Below are 15,589 nucleotides of genomic sequence, written 5' to 3'. Positions count from 1 at the left end.
TTTTTCTTTATTCATTACTTTCTAGTGACACTAATTATTTTCCTTAACTTGCCAAACCTTAAGTCATTTGCACAGCCTGTCTTAAATGCATTTCTCCTAAGCTTTGGCTACTAGTTCCTCAGGTCCCAGCCCAAATGTCCTCTCTTGCAACTGTCCACTGTTTGTTGTTGTTTTGCAATATTAGGGATTGAACCCAGGGGCATTCTGTCACTGAGCCTGTACCTCTAGTCCTTTGTATTTTATATATACATATATATTTTTTTTTAAGTTGGTAACCTTTATTCATTTATTTTATTTATTTATATGTGGTGCTAAGAATTGAACCCAGGGCCCCATGCATGCCAGGCAAGTGTGCTACTACTGAGCCACAGCTCCAGCCCCAACCCTTTGGTCTTGCTAAGTTGCTGAGTCTGCCCTCCAGTTTGTGATCCTCCTGCCTCATTCTCCCAATTAGCTGGGAATATTTTTCTTTATAGCATATTTCACTATGCTGTCTGGCCCCAGCATCTAGAGAATATCTAATACATAACAAATTTTTGGACCAAAAAATGGGCCAAGGAAGCAGATCGTTATTTTACAAATAAGAAAGCCAAGTCTTAAAGAAGTATCAGCCCAAAATAAAACTAATAAATCAAAGAGCCAATTCTCAAAACCTGGTTTGACTTATTCCAAAGTCATAAGTCTTGAAACAATAAAATTCTGCTAGATATTTTGGTATTGTGGTTGACAAATTACTTTGTTCTGATTATCTTTTTTATAAGGTATCTGATATCTTTGTCACCTAAATATCATTCACATGATGGATTTATTTTGTCTGCTCTGATAACAGAATTTATAATTTAGTATTTAGCTTTTATTCTAAAGTAGACATCAGTGTCAAGTTTATTCCCTGAATTTTTGACCAAGGGATGACGAGATGTGGAACTGGGATCAGAATTCTTGATTTCTTTTTGTCTTTTCATTTATACTTTGTGACTTTACATAAACAGACATTCATTTAAAACCTCAGGTTTAATTTATGTTTTCCAAAGGGCACAGAAGCAACCACAGGTCACTTTTGCAAAGTTTAAAAAGTTTGTGATTTTCCCATGCAATTTTTTTTTAATGTTACTTATTTTTTTATACCTTTAAAAAATTATATAGGGCTGGGGTTGTGGCTCAGTGTCAGAGAGCTTGCCTCTCACATGTGAGGCACTGGGTTCAAATCCTCAGAACCACGTAAAAATAAATAAACAAAATAAAGATATTGTGTCCATGTATAACTAAAAAATTTTTTAAAAAATTATATATGTGTGTGTGTGTGCATATATGTGTGTGTGTGTATGTATGTATGTATATATATGTGTGTGTATATATATATATATATAATTTTTTTTTTAAATGTGGTGCTGATGATTGAACCCAGTGCCTCTCACATGCTAGGTAAGCTCTCTACCACTGAGCTACAACCCCAGCCAGCTCTCACCTCACCCCACCCCATACAATTACTGATAGTGGATAGTAAATTAGCCCAGAAAGTTATTTTAGAAACAAAATTTTCACTTATAAAACTTCTGATTGGGTGTTTTTTTGTTTTGTTTTGGGCTTTTTTTTTTTTTTTTTGTACAATTATTCGCACTTTTTTTTGTTTTGTTTAAAGTAAGATCTTTTCATCATCTGAGTCACTATTGTATACTATATAGCAAGAGAACAGATAATTCTGTTGGGTAAGAAGCCATTAAATTATTTGTACTCTTAAGTGAGATAAGTGTTTTGCAGTTGAGAAGGGGGCACGCCTGGCATCGTGGCTCGTGTTTGTAATCCCAGTTACTCAAGAGGCTAAGGCAAGAAGGTCACAAATTCTAGGCCAGCCTTGACAATTTAGCAAGACCCTGTCTCAAAATAAAAATTTAGAAGAGCTGGGATGTAGTTGAGTGGTAGAACATCCCTGGGTTCAATTTCCATTATCAGGGTGGGGGAGGAATACAGAAAGTAAAGGAAGTGACAGTGCTCATATTAACTGAGAGGTTTCTGATACCTATCATTTATTGAGCTTTGCCCATACAGCAGGTAATAGAGCAAGTATTTCATATACTTCATCTTAATCCTAACAGCCCTGTGGAATAACCTTTTTACAAGTCAGATTTGTTTGGCAGAATACCAGACAAAACAGCAAGAGAGTTAGTTGCCAGGTCTAATTTCCATGTTTGAATCGAGTGCCTTCACTGCTTTTATTCTTAAATTCCATTCTTAGAAGACCCAGAACCAAGTTAGAGCCACACAGCAGGGGACTCTTATGTATTCTCCAGAATCCATGAACTTCAGTGGTTATGCCACTTTGTACGTAGAGTGAGTTCAAAAATCCCAGATTTTGTGCTCTAGGATTTCAGTGCCTTTCACAGGATGACAAGGATGTTGTCTATTTATACCATTTCTTAAGTGATTATTTGTTATAAACTCTTGAAGGTATGTTGTTTTTTGTTTAATTAGTGTAAATATCATTTAAGGGTTTTTTTTGTTGTAGTTAATGTTTTGGTTTATTGTTCAGAAGCCATGAAGTTAGCAGTGGTTAAAAGTAAGGCCTGCCATGAGAATGCCTAGGTTTCTACATTACAGTTTGTCTCTTTACCCAACCTCCCCCCAGGCTAGTTTTGTACGTAGATTACTTCATTTATAGAAGTAGAATAATAATGGTGCTTATTTCATACAGGATTGTTTTGAACATTCAGTGAAACGTGTCAAGGGCTCAGAATAGAGCCTGGCACACAATAAGAGCTACATATACACAATTTATAAGAGTAAAATCTAATGGATAACAGTAGTATTGTATATTTAGCTGTAATTATTGCATTACATTTTAGTAATTATATATAGATTCCAGATTATATGAATGAGTTGGGTCCACTGTAGAAATTCATTCTTGATATGTATTAGTAAAAACTGGATAACCAAAATATAGTCAGTATTTTTAAATTATATTCCAAAGAAAAGGGTTTGATGTTTGTTGCTTTCTCTTTTGATTTTTAGGTATCTGATGTGTAGTCATGCAGAAGACCTACGTGCAAAAGCAGAATGGGAAGGCAAAGGGACAGCTTCCCGATCCAAACTGTTGGACAAACTCCAGAGTAAGAATCTTAATATTCGCTGCTTTTTTGTTTTCTCTAAGATTAGAAATAGATATTATAGATCAATTAGGAAGATCTATATCTAGACATACTTTTTTTGAGTGCTTATAGAAGATGATGAGAATCCATTGAGAAGTCCTTTAAACCAAAGATTTTCAAATTATCGTATTTAACCTCAGGAGTCAGTGAGAGGGTGCTTGTCCCAGAACAGTTTTCCTTTTATTTGTATTATATAGTGATGCTTTTCTTAAGTTTCTTTGGAGGAAAAGTACTATGGTTAGAGAAAAGTATGTAAACCACAGCCTTAAGCCACAAGCATTTTCAAGTTTTGTTGATTTCAATACTGAGGTCGGGAATTTTTTTAGGTACATTGTTTTATTCTTACCCCACTGTGTTACATAACTTTGTAGTAGGCACTTCATTTTTGCCATATCTTTGTGTAAAAGACCTTCTCTTTTCTTAAATTATTATGTATTATTATGTAGTTTTTATGTTGAAGTAGGGGTAGAAATCCTGAGAATCAGAAAACCATGAGTTTGGAAAGGAATAGGTATTGAAGGAATAGGTTGTTATTGATTTCAAAACACCTCAGCTGGGCTTGGTGGTGCATGCCTGTAATCCCAGTGGCTGAGACGGGAGGACTGTGTTTGAAGTTAGTGGGGCAATCCAGGAAACCCTTTCTCGAAATAAAAAGGGATAAGAATATAAAGCACCACCACCAGGTTCAATCCCCAGTACCAAAAAGGGGGGAAAAAAAGTATTACCAGTTATTATCTGAATTACCACAGTATCCTTGGCATTAGGAGCCATTTGATGGGAACTAGAACTTAACCTGTTCCTGCAGTTTGACTTGCTAATTGGAGTGTTTTTATATGACTGACTTCCCACTAATACACAATCATCATTAGATTTTCTTTTGATCATCTTATACTTTTCTTTGTTTTTGTTGGGGTTTTCAGAAGATTCACCTACAAAATAAAGCCCTCCTACCCAAGTATATGCCCATCTAGTGGCATCATCACTGTAACTTTTGATAAATATTCTTAGAATTCACATTATATCACACCCTCTAGAACTTGTCTGTTTAAGAAACACAATATTATTGAGATAGGGACAAGTACAGCAGATGATGAGTAAATGTCTAAATTAAAGTTTACGGTTTATTATTATTTTTATTTCTCTTTTTTAAAATATCTTTTATTAAAGCCTATTTACCACCATCAGTGATGCTTCCCCCACGGCGTTTACAGACTCTTCTGCGGCAGGCGGTGGAACTACAAAGGGATCGGTGCCTATATCACAATACCAAACTTGATAATAATCTAGATTCTGTGTCTCTACTTATAGATCATGTTTGTAGTAGGTAAGAGAAAAACTTCCTATATTCTGGAAAATGCTAACATTTTTACAAACACAGTTTTGAACTTTTCAATAGAACGTATTCTTTTTTAGAATTTTACCCTGTAGCTATATAACAAATTGTCTGATTTAGCATTTGTTCATAAGTAAAGCTAAAACTACTAAAATTGAAAATTAAGAAAAATTTGTACATGCCTATATAGTAAACTATATTCAAGATCAGAAATTGGAAAGCCAATTTTTTCTCCTCTTTCTTTTCTTTGGGTTTGGTTAGTCATTTTCTGTATCTAACATAGTTTAACTTTGGCCCATTATTTTCTGGCTATAAAGTTCTGTTTAGACAAGAGATATTCTCAAAATAATTAGAATAATGGTTATTAACTTTCTAGTGTGCATTTTGGTATTATACTTACCTACATATATAACCAAATTTATAAGAATGCAGGCTTGTCTTCCAACATCAGGAGTATTTTGATAAAAGTCTCCTTGTATTTTAATAATGATCTCCAAAATTAAAGCAGAGCTTTAATTTTAAAATACTGAAAAACAAATTGGTAGTCTATCAAACTAGGAAGGAAATTACTTTGGTTCTGATGAAACCAAACAGAAAGGGGAACAGCTGTAGTACACATGCTACATTGCTTTTAGTAAAGCTCAATCAAAGACCTAGAGAAAGTAGCATGACTAAAAAGGACAAAGGTGTTCATGTGCCACATGTGGTAGCAAACACAGGTAATTCTGACTACTCCAGAGGCTGAGGCAGGAGGATGGCAAGTTTAAGGCCAGCCTGGACAATATAGACCTTGTGTTAAAAATTTTAAATGAAGAGGGTTGGAGGGGTAGCTCACTGGTAGAGTAACCCTGAGTTTCAATCTCCAAAACTAATTTAAAAAAAAAAAAGGCATGTGTGACAGCTTTGAATAAACAAAGAACTTCTGAATAAACATAAAATACATCTGTACTTTTGTATAAAATAATATTTTAGGTAAGCATAAACTACTGTTTTTGGAGGGTGATTGGTATAGGGGTGAAACCCAAGACCTCATGAATGCTAGGTAAGGACTCTCCCATTAAGCTAAACCTAAGCCCCACAACCCAGTTGGGGATGTCATTTTGACCCTAGTCTCCCCACTTAAAATTTAAAAAATAAAATTATCTGAACTGTTGGTCTTAAATTAGAAGTATTAGTCATCTCAAAGTATTAGATTATTACTTGGTACATCTCTTAAGTATTCTAACAAAGTGACTAGAGATCCTTTTCACTCTTTTTAAATATTATTCTTTGACTTGTTTGAGAATTTTTAAATCTTTCCATTTAAATTGAAAAATAAGAAGATAATTGATTAAAAAGCTATAGTTTCATGTTTCATAGTTCTTTTAAGGGTTTTGAGAACAACATAAAATGAAAGCGGTTGTGGCCTCACATCATTTTCGTGGTTCATAAATGTATTGCTGTGATAACTAGAGGCATCAGAAGGTTAAGAGCTCACCTTCCTGTTTGGAGACTGAAATGTATGGGAATGTGGTATGCATTTTTCCCAATTGCTTTAATTTTTCTATCAGTACCTGTGAAACTAAATGATAGTGAATACTTACCTTAATTTTTTTCTGTCTTCCAAATTGGGTCAGGTTCTCATAATCCAATGTAGAAAGCATTCCAAGGTTTTACATAGAACTGAAAGAGTTGTTCTTCAGAAATAACCATTGGTAGCGGGGCTTGGTGATGCATGCCTGTAATCCCAGCCACTTGGGAGGCTGAGATAGGAGAATTGTGAGTTCAAAGCCAGCCTCAGCAACTGTGAGGTGCTAAGCAACTCAGTGAGACCCTGTCTCTAATAAAATGCAAAATAGGGCTGGCTCAGTGATTGAGTGCCCCTGAGTTCAATCCCTGGTATTAAAAAAATAAATGAAGTATTGTGTCCATCTAAAATGGAAAAAAAGAAAGAAAGAAAAAAACATTGGTAGGACAGTCTCTTTTTTTTTTAGTTGTTGATGGACTTATTTATTTATATGCAGTGCTGAGAATTGAACCCAGTGCCTCACACATGCTAGGCAAGTGCTCCACCACTAAGCTACAGCCCCTGGACAGTCTTTTTTTGTAATCTTAAAACAAACAAAAACTTTTTGCTCCTCATAGTTACTACCACCATATCTCCCTCCTTCAGAGCTAAAGTCTTGAAATCATTGCCCAACTGTGCATTTACAGAGTTCACTTCTTTACTTTTTCTTCACTCCAGATTTCTGTAACGCAGCTAACACAACATCAGAACAGATGCTGATGTTGATGTAAAACAACCTCTTTATCAAATTCATTGGATACTTCTAAGCTGTATCTTGAGCTTTCTATAGCATTTGACCATTTTGCTTTGAACCTTTTTCTTCTTTGATTCATATTCCAGACTCTTGGTTGTACTCCTGACTCCTCCTCAGGTTCCTCCTCTTTACCTCTCCCTTTAGTTAGTGTGTATTCCAGAGTTGTTTCTTTTCTCATCTTTCTCTATTACTTAAGTTATACTTGTGTGGATCCAGTGACTCATAGAAATAAACTAGAGCTACAGAATCCTCCTAAGTTTTAGACCTAATACAACAATTTGTAATAACAAATATTTGTTGCTCAAGTATTTTAAGCACAGCATTTTCAAAATCGAACTTCCTTTCTTGAATTCTCTGTGAGGATCTACCCAGTTTCCCCATACCTGAAATGCAGGAGTCAGCCTTAACTGTTCACTCAAGTTCAATTTTTCAAGATGCTAAGGGGGTGACCTAAGGCATTAAGTCAGTATCTGCAGTCTTGAGAATGAATTATACCCTTCATTGCTGAACTAGGAAAATAGAACCTGAATTTGATTTAATTCTTAGTATTCAGTTAGAGATCTTCAAAAGAAGAGCTGATAATATTTATCTGCTTTACTTTCTTCTAGAAACTAGATTTTAGCATTGAAATTAGAAAACTATTTTCTGAAGTTAAATTTTAGTACTGAAACCTAACCCCAGCTTTTGTCTCTTCTCTCTGGTGTGTAAAGAATTGATTATGAATAACCAAGTTAGGATGTTTTTAAAAATCCTGATCAACATTAAAAAGTTTTCTTTAGATATTGCATATAATTTCTGTTCTTCACATTGTTAGTATACACATACTTGAGGCTGAATTTGACCAGTAAACAGTCATTTACTTAAAAAAATAATTCTGTGGATTTTTTTTTTTTTTTTTTACCAACAACCAATGGAAGGATGTCTATAGGTAGTTTTTATAAGTATTAATTTTTTAGTAAAGGATTGTTATAAAATATAGGTACATTTTGAAGATTCATTTGGTTAAAATGCTACATTTTAATCAGTCTTATATCAGAAGGTACTGCTTTTAACATCATCTTAAGTATATTTGATAGCAACAGAATATTAACTATCACTTGTATATACCTAAAAATAGGCTTGTAGTAAAGTGGGCTGTTATTAGTCTTTTTAAAAGATTGTTTAAATAATGATAATAATGATGATTTAAATGCCACTTTAGTGATACTCAGGTATAACTGATTGTCAGATTAGATGACTTGTGCCTATAATTTTGATTATGAATCAGTCCTTCCTTAAAGATATTTTACTACCCTGATTCAGATACTTTTTACTCATGATCAATTTAAGCCATTTGAATTACTTGATTGGAATTTTATCCAGTCTGAAAAATATTATTTGAAAGTAACAAATGCAAAGAAAACTGGCCTTGCCATAGGTTCAAACCCTATTTCAGGTCAAATATGGTAGTGCATACCTGTAATCACAGCAACTCGGGTGGCTGAGGCTGGAGGATCACAAGTTCAAGACCAACCTCAGCAATTTGGTGAGACCATCTCAAAATAAAAAGGACCTGGTATATAGCTCAGTGGTAAAGCACCCCTGAGTTCAATCCCCAATTGTGCCCCCCCCCCCGAAAAACTGTTTCATTTCTTTATCATTTTTATGGTATCTGCTGAACTTTTTGCTTCTTTGAGCCTCACAAAAACCAGGATGATAGAATTTCTCTTACAAGGTAGTTTTGAGAACTAGAAATGTTGTATGTAGAGCGTCATACACAGTGTTTGGCACCTAGTATGTGCTTAATAATGCCAGCTTGTATTGCTTATAATTCAGGTTAGAGTAGAATAATAGTTCACTTAATATTGATTAAGGTTAGAGTAGAATAATAGTTCATTTAATATTGAAGCAATTTGTAGTTAATCTGAAAGGTTAAATCAGCTTCCAAATAGGCAGACATTGAGGCAGATTGCCATTGTCATATGTGCCAGGTAAAGAATAGTAATATATTTTAAAATATATTTATTACCTATCAGGTTGATGAATTGTCTAAATATATCAACATAAATAAATATATTTTTTAAATATGTGTGTGTGTTTTGTGGGAGTTTGTTGTTTATTTTGAGATAGGGTCTTGCTATGTTGCCAGGCTCAAACTTGTGGATTCAAGCAATCCTCCAGCCTCAACCTCCTCCTAAATTCTGGGACTCTAAGTGCATATCACCATATGAGGCCTCTAAATGATTTAGTAGTTGGAGAAAAAATAGGGAAGAACATTTTTTAAGATAAACTTAAAATTTTAGATACTAATATTTAAGTAATTTTTTAATAATACAGAGAATTTATAATGTAGTTTGAATGTCCCTTATCCAAAATACTTGGAACCCAAGAGTGTTTTGGATTTGAATTTTTCATATATCTATCCTAAAGGTAATTCTGTACAATATTGAGGTCAGGGATGGAAGTTTCCACTTGTGTTGTCATGTTAATGTTCAAAAAGTTTCAGATTTTGGAACATTTCAGGTTTATAGATTATATAGGGAGTTATGCTATCCAAACAGTAGCCACTAATTGTATGTGACCATTTAACTTTAAGTGTAAAATAATTCAAATTAAGTTCTTTGAAGTTACTACCCATATTTCAAGTTGTTTAATATCTATATGTAGCTTTGTTGGGCAGCACAAGTATATAGCATTTTCACTGTCACAGAAAGTTCTATTGGACATTGCTAATGGGCAGATTGAAAAAGGATGAAATGATTTTTTAAAGTGAGTAGTTAATGGGAATAGTCATTCTTAAACTTTGCCTTTTTAACTTGTTAGACTTAATCATAAGTCAGGAATTCTTTGCTCTTACCATATAATAATAGCTGCCATTTATGAAGTACTAGCTAAGTATCAGACTCCATCTCCATGCTTTATATTCATTATCTCATCCTCTTATATCCTCTTTATATAAGGAATTCTGAAAGGCAGGCACCATTATCTTTATTGTTGGAAAATTGGGTTGAGAAATTAAATAAAAATTAAAGAATCATAGCCAGTAAGTGGCTGAGCTAGTTTTGAGCATATGTCAGATTCCTTCCCCATTCTTAATGTTTTATTTAAACTATGGCAGCCCCTGCATATATTGTACTTCTGTGCTCCTCCAAAAATAATACCATTTATCTTACTTTAGTATCCAATGTATTCCAGGAATTTTAGGTGTTTTTTCTAATTCTTAAAAGAATCCTAAGAACCTTGTCAGATGGATATTAATCTCCTTTCATAAATGAGAGAACTGAGGCTCAGAGGAAGGAGTTACATGACTTGCTAAAGATATTAAAGCTTGTGACTAAGAAGGGACCCAAACTCTTTGTCATGCCTGTTCTCTTTTCATGATACCAAGTTGCTTTTCTAATTAAGTTTAACTGGGATTTTATAGTTGAAGATGTTATGTTATTCCTTTTCTGGAACAACAGCTAATGCCATTCAAGTTACATGATCCCTTATTGTTGCTTTTATGAACTGACTTAAATCAGATCAAATAATATCAAAAGAGGTGGGAAGAACTAAATTTTAAGTTGAAGCAGATTTAGATTACTGACTCCCACTAAGGTTTCCTTGACTAAAAGGTTTCTGTATTTTAACGTGCCAGTGTAAACTTGATTCTTAAGATGTGCAAGTGCATTCATATTATATTTCTAAAGTTTATGATGTGATCTCCAGAAATGTTTTGAAATAATGATTGTGTGTGGACTTCTTTGTTTTAGGAGACAGTTCCCCTGTTATACTCAGCAGATACTTACGGAGCATTGTAATGAAGTATGGTTCTGTAAATTCTCTAATGATGGCACTAAACTAGCAACAGGATCAAAAGATACAACAGTTATCATATGGCAAGTTGATCCGGTATGTATTCCAGTATGAATGGTTAGATTATAAAAGGAGATAATTTTGAATATAACTCATTGGTTACCTATTTTAAAGTGTGCAGGTATAAGTAATATTCTTTTCCAAGTGCATTTTTTATCATATTTATTACTTCTTACCTCTTCCTGTGTTGTTTAGATAATGTGTAAATTAATATTCTTTAAATTGTTGAGTGTTAGGTACTAGTGATAGGTAAATCTGTATGCATTATTTAATTTAATTCCCTGAATAACTCTGAGGTGCTAATATCTCCTGTTTTCAGGAAACTGAGAATATCTGCTAATTTGTGTGTTAGCAGTACTTTTTATAGATTAATACAGTGTCCGTTCTGTTATAAGTTAGAAAAGACTTAATTACTGCTTTGCCTTTTAAAATCCTTCGTTATCTTGCAGAATTCATGGATCTTGTTGTGTAAAACCTTTTCCCCCTTTTCCCAGTGGTATATATGAAAATATTGGACACTGAATTTAAAATTCTGAGTTCTCGCTAACATTAGATCTACAGCCAAGCACAGTGTGCACACCTGTACTCCTGTACAAAATGGAGAGGCTAAGGTAGAAGGAGGATAATAGGTTTAAAGCTAGCCTTGGTGAGTTAGCCAGGACCCTGTCTCAAAATAAAATGGGCTGGGAATGTAGCTTTGTAGTAAAGCACCACTGGAGTCAATCCCCCGGTACTTAAAAATAAATAAATAAATAAATATCAGATTTATCTTTGTTTATAACCAGGTGACATACAGATTTTCTTTTCTTTCAACCTGAACATTTACTGAGTAATCAGAGAAGTACATGATTGAGGAGCTATACTTGATTTAGGAACTGTTCTTCTAAAATCATGAAGTAAATAAACTCATTTTAAAGTTTAGAATTAAAATATGATATTAGCTCAGGATTAAGTTTTGGGATCACTCCTATGTTGAAAAACTGGATAAAAGCCATAAGGGAAATAATTTTTAAAAGAATCAAATTCGAGAGCATACGGCAATTCTTATACCTGTGATATGCAATGAATGATGGGAGGTAAGGTACATTCTTTAATATGAAGCAGGAATTGGGAGGGGGGGGATTTTTTTGTTTGTTGGTTTGGTAGGGTTTTTTTGTTGTTACCATATACCCCTTTGGCAGTCCAGCAAGCCTACAGACTCTGATTTCTTAGGAAACCCAATTATGCTGAAAGATAGTTATCATGTAGAGAAAGAAGCAATATAATAACACAATAAGAGCAGCAAATCTAAAAACTGCCAGAATTTTAAATTAGTGATGGGCATAAATAATATCATAAATATATATAACTATAATATTATATGAAAATAATATTGTAAATATTTGTAACTATTATATGAAAGTATTTGAGTTTTCTTTAATGATAAGAACCACATAGGGGCTGGGATTGTGGCTCAGCAGTAGAGCAATCATCTAGCCACATGCAAGGCCCTGGGTTCGATCCTCACCACCACATAAAAATAAATAAACAAAATAAAGGTATTGTGTCCAACTACTTCTAAAAAAATAAGTATTATAAAAAAAGAACCACATAATATTACTAATTTACCATATTACCTAATATGCTACCTAGTACTCCCTCTGCTACCTAATATAATATACTAACACTATTTTGTTAATTGCCCTCATTAAGATTGAAGAAAATGGTGAATTTCAGGGTGTTAAATGAAAATAGAGATTTGTCTTTTTCCCATTTAAGTGTTCAAAGACCCCTGAGTATATCCCTAGACTCTTCCTCATACATCCTAGCATAAGAACCCCAGTAAAGGGGATATAAGTTTAGAAAGGAAAATAAAATGCAATGAAGTAAGCATCATACTAAATACATATGAAGTATTATGAAAAACAAAAGGAGCTTCATAGGTGGTAGTACCTCATTAAAGCCTGACAGTATATCACATAGGTAGAGAAAAAAAGAAAACGTTCTAGGAAGAGAAGGAACATCTCTTATTTTCTCCCACTCCAAAAAAGAGTAGAATCAATAATGTCAAAAAGTGGGAAATAAAACTGAGAAGTGGGATCAAATCATGGCCTTGGAATTCTGTTCTAAGGAGTTCTGTTTTCACTTAGTTGTTTACAAGGTATCTGAAAAGGAAGGCAACAATATCAAAAGGGTGCTTTATTAACTTTTTTCCTGGTGGCTATATATGAAAGTCCCCCTTCATTTAGCATCATAAAATAAGTGCCTATTGTACTTTTGCTTTAGACAGACTAAGTATATGTGATAAACCATAATTGTTTAATAGTGAGTGCTCATAGAATTAATTCTCTAGAAACTGGACAGCTGAGGAAAGTAAGAAAACTAAATCTTAAATGAAGTACGGGATAAAGAACTGTTTAAGCAAAGGTAGTTAGGAGTGGCCCTTGGGTGAAAGAAAATATGGCTTAGCATTTGGGCAGCTTGGTGGAGGAGTTTTGTGTAGACTGAGATTAATGAAGCAAGTAGCAGCAGATCAAGAAAGATCTCTCATGTATCATTCCTAAGGAGTTTTTTTGTTATTGTTTTTGCTTTGTTGTGTTACTGGGGATTGAACCCAGAGGCACTCTACTGCTAAGCTACATCCCCAGTCCTTTTTGTTTTTTGTTTTGAGATAGAATCTTGCTAAGTTGCTGAGGGTCTCTCTCAGTTGCCTAGACTGGCCTCAAACTTATAATACTCTTGCCTTTGTCTCCTTAATAGCTAGGTTTACAGATATATGCCAGTATGCCTGGCTGGTGTTTTATTTTTTTAATGGATAGAAAAAAAAGAGAACCGTGAGATTTAATCTTATGTGATTCCAGTGCCTAGTTTCTTCTAACGGTTTTTCTTAATTTTGTCCAAAAAATGAATTTCCCAGCTGGTTATGTTGGTGCACACCTGTAATCCCAGCAGGTTGGGAGGCTGAGATAGGAGAATTGTGAGTTCAAAACCAGCCTCAGCAATGGTGAAGGGCTAAGCAACTCAGTGAGACCCTGTCTCTATATAAAATACAAAATAGGATTGGGGATGTGGCTCAGTGGTTGATTGCTCCTGAGTTCAATCCCTGGTACCAAAAAAAAAAAATGAATTTCCCCATTCCCCACAAAATTCAAGCAAAATCATATAAACTCCATGTGAATAAATTTGTATAAAGACATCGTACTTGTGAAGGTATATTCTTGTTTTCCACTTCATCTTTAATAGGATGATTTTTTTTTTTCATTAAGGTACATGAAATAAATAAGGTGGGCTTTTGGGGGTTTGTTTTTTGTTTTTCGTAGTCATAGATGGACAGAATACCTTTATTTTTTATTTGTTTATTTTTATGTGGTTCTAAGGATTGAACCCAGAGCCTCACGTATGCTAGGCAGGCGTTCTGCCACTGAGCTACAGCCCCAGCCCTGAAAAAAAGGCTTTGAGTTAAATATTTCTAAAGTAGTTAAGTCAATTTAGAAGCAAATTTTTTTATTGCTCCAAACCATTACTATAACTCAGAGTTTATTCCTGGAAGATGTTAAGCTAGTCAGAAATAGTAAATGTTGCATATCACTTTGACCTAATACTGTCCATCTAATAGAAATACCTCGTGCCCATTGCCTCCTTCCCAAAGAATCAGAAGTAGTTGCATTATTAATTATTTAATTCTGTCAAAATAATGGATATTTGGACTAGACAATTATATGAATGATAAAATTAGAGTCCCACCGGTGAAGAAACAGAACGTAGTAAACATAACCACTTCTCAGTGACATTTAAACAAGGGAACCACCTAACTTTATCAGACTGTTCCAGACCCATTTGTAACTGCTTGGATGTCATTGGTATTGCAATACCACTTCCACCCCCACCCATTCTGGCTACCAGGCTCAAAAATAAGCTCAATCAGTCTTTACATCAAAGTCTAAAACTTAACTCATTTCTTTTCACCTTTAGCCAAATCCATCCTTCCTTCCTTCCTTCCTTCCTTCCTTCCTTCCTTCCTTCCCTCCCCCTGCCAATATTCATCCACATTCCCTAAACCAGACATCTGGAGGTTGTCTTTGAACTTTCTTGTTACATTCTGTCATGTCATTTTTATCTCGAAAGTATCTTTTCATCTGACATATAGCCCTGATTACCTTATGAGAGCCTCATTTTTAGGGAACTGTTACTGTTGTGTTGGCTCTTTATAGGTTTCTTTATCCTGTCTCTTCATTCCAATTTACCTTCCATATTGTTGTCCCAGTCCTTTCCTTAAAACCTAATATCTTATTATATATTCTCTACCTTGACATTTTTAAGTGATTCTTCACCCACTGGATAAAATTGAACCTTTTTCTAAAATGAACATATCAACTCTTCCAGCCTTGTTATTTGCCACTTTCATGTCCATGCAGCCTACAGAGCTTTAGAGTATGGGTCTTAAAGTTGGGCAGCCCAGATTCAAATTCTTCCTGTATGCTATAAACAGGCAAGTTTCTAACCTTTATAAAGCCTCATTTCCTTCCCAAAAATAAAATTTCCCATTTTAATGGCATTAAATAAAATTTCTTATTTTAATGTTATGAGGGAGGGGCAAGACCCATCTCCTATACTTGTGAGGATTAAATGAAATATTGTTTATGGGTTAGTATTAAATGTTAATATTTATTAATGCTAAATAAGTGGTAACTTGCTGATGGAAATAAAATATGGTATAGTCACTTGGAAAATAGCTGGGCAGTTTCTCAAAATGATAAGCATAGAGTTATCATATAACCCAGGTATTTCACTGCTCTGTATATAACAAAGAGAAAGAAAAACAGATGCATATGAAAACTCATATATCTTCTTGGTCATATTATTCATAGTAGTCAAAAAATATAAATTAAATGTTCATCAACTGATGAATGGTTAAACAAAGTGTACTGTATCTGTAAAATGGAATGTTATTCAGCAGTAAAAATGATAATACATTCTATACCATGGATAAACCCTGAAAA

The 15,589-nt window shown here is 34.1% G+C and overlaps 1 protein-coding gene across 2 annotated transcripts in view; it reads left to right on the top strand.

Moving 5' to 3' along the window:
• The window catches only part of Wdr26 (WD repeat domain 26), a 43,435-nt gene that overhangs the window by 10,132 nt on the left and 17,714 nt on the right, over window positions 1-15,589 (top strand). For both annotated transcript variants that reach the window (XM_046419239.2, XM_046419235.2), the window contains exons 5-7: window positions 3,007-3,104; window positions 4,311-4,467; window positions 10,508-10,646. In XM_046419239.2, coding sequence (XP_046275195.1) covers window positions 3,007-3,104; window positions 4,311-4,467; window positions 10,508-10,646 — 394 coding nt within the window. The remainder of the gene's footprint in view (window positions 1-3,006; window positions 3,105-4,310; window positions 4,468-10,507; window positions 10,647-15,589) is intronic.

The sequence above is a fragment of the Marmota monax genome, unplaced genomic scaffold (genome assembly GCF_021218885.2).
Source record: "Marmota monax isolate L192 unplaced genomic scaffold, Marmota_monax_Labrador192_F-V1.1 WCK01_AAM20220418_F8-fsc00153, whole genome shotgun sequence".
NCBI lineage: Eukaryota > Metazoa > Chordata > Mammalia > Rodentia > Sciuridae > Marmota > Marmota monax.
Note: the sequence above shows the minus strand (reverse complement) of the source record. Positions and strands in the feature narration are given on the sequence as shown.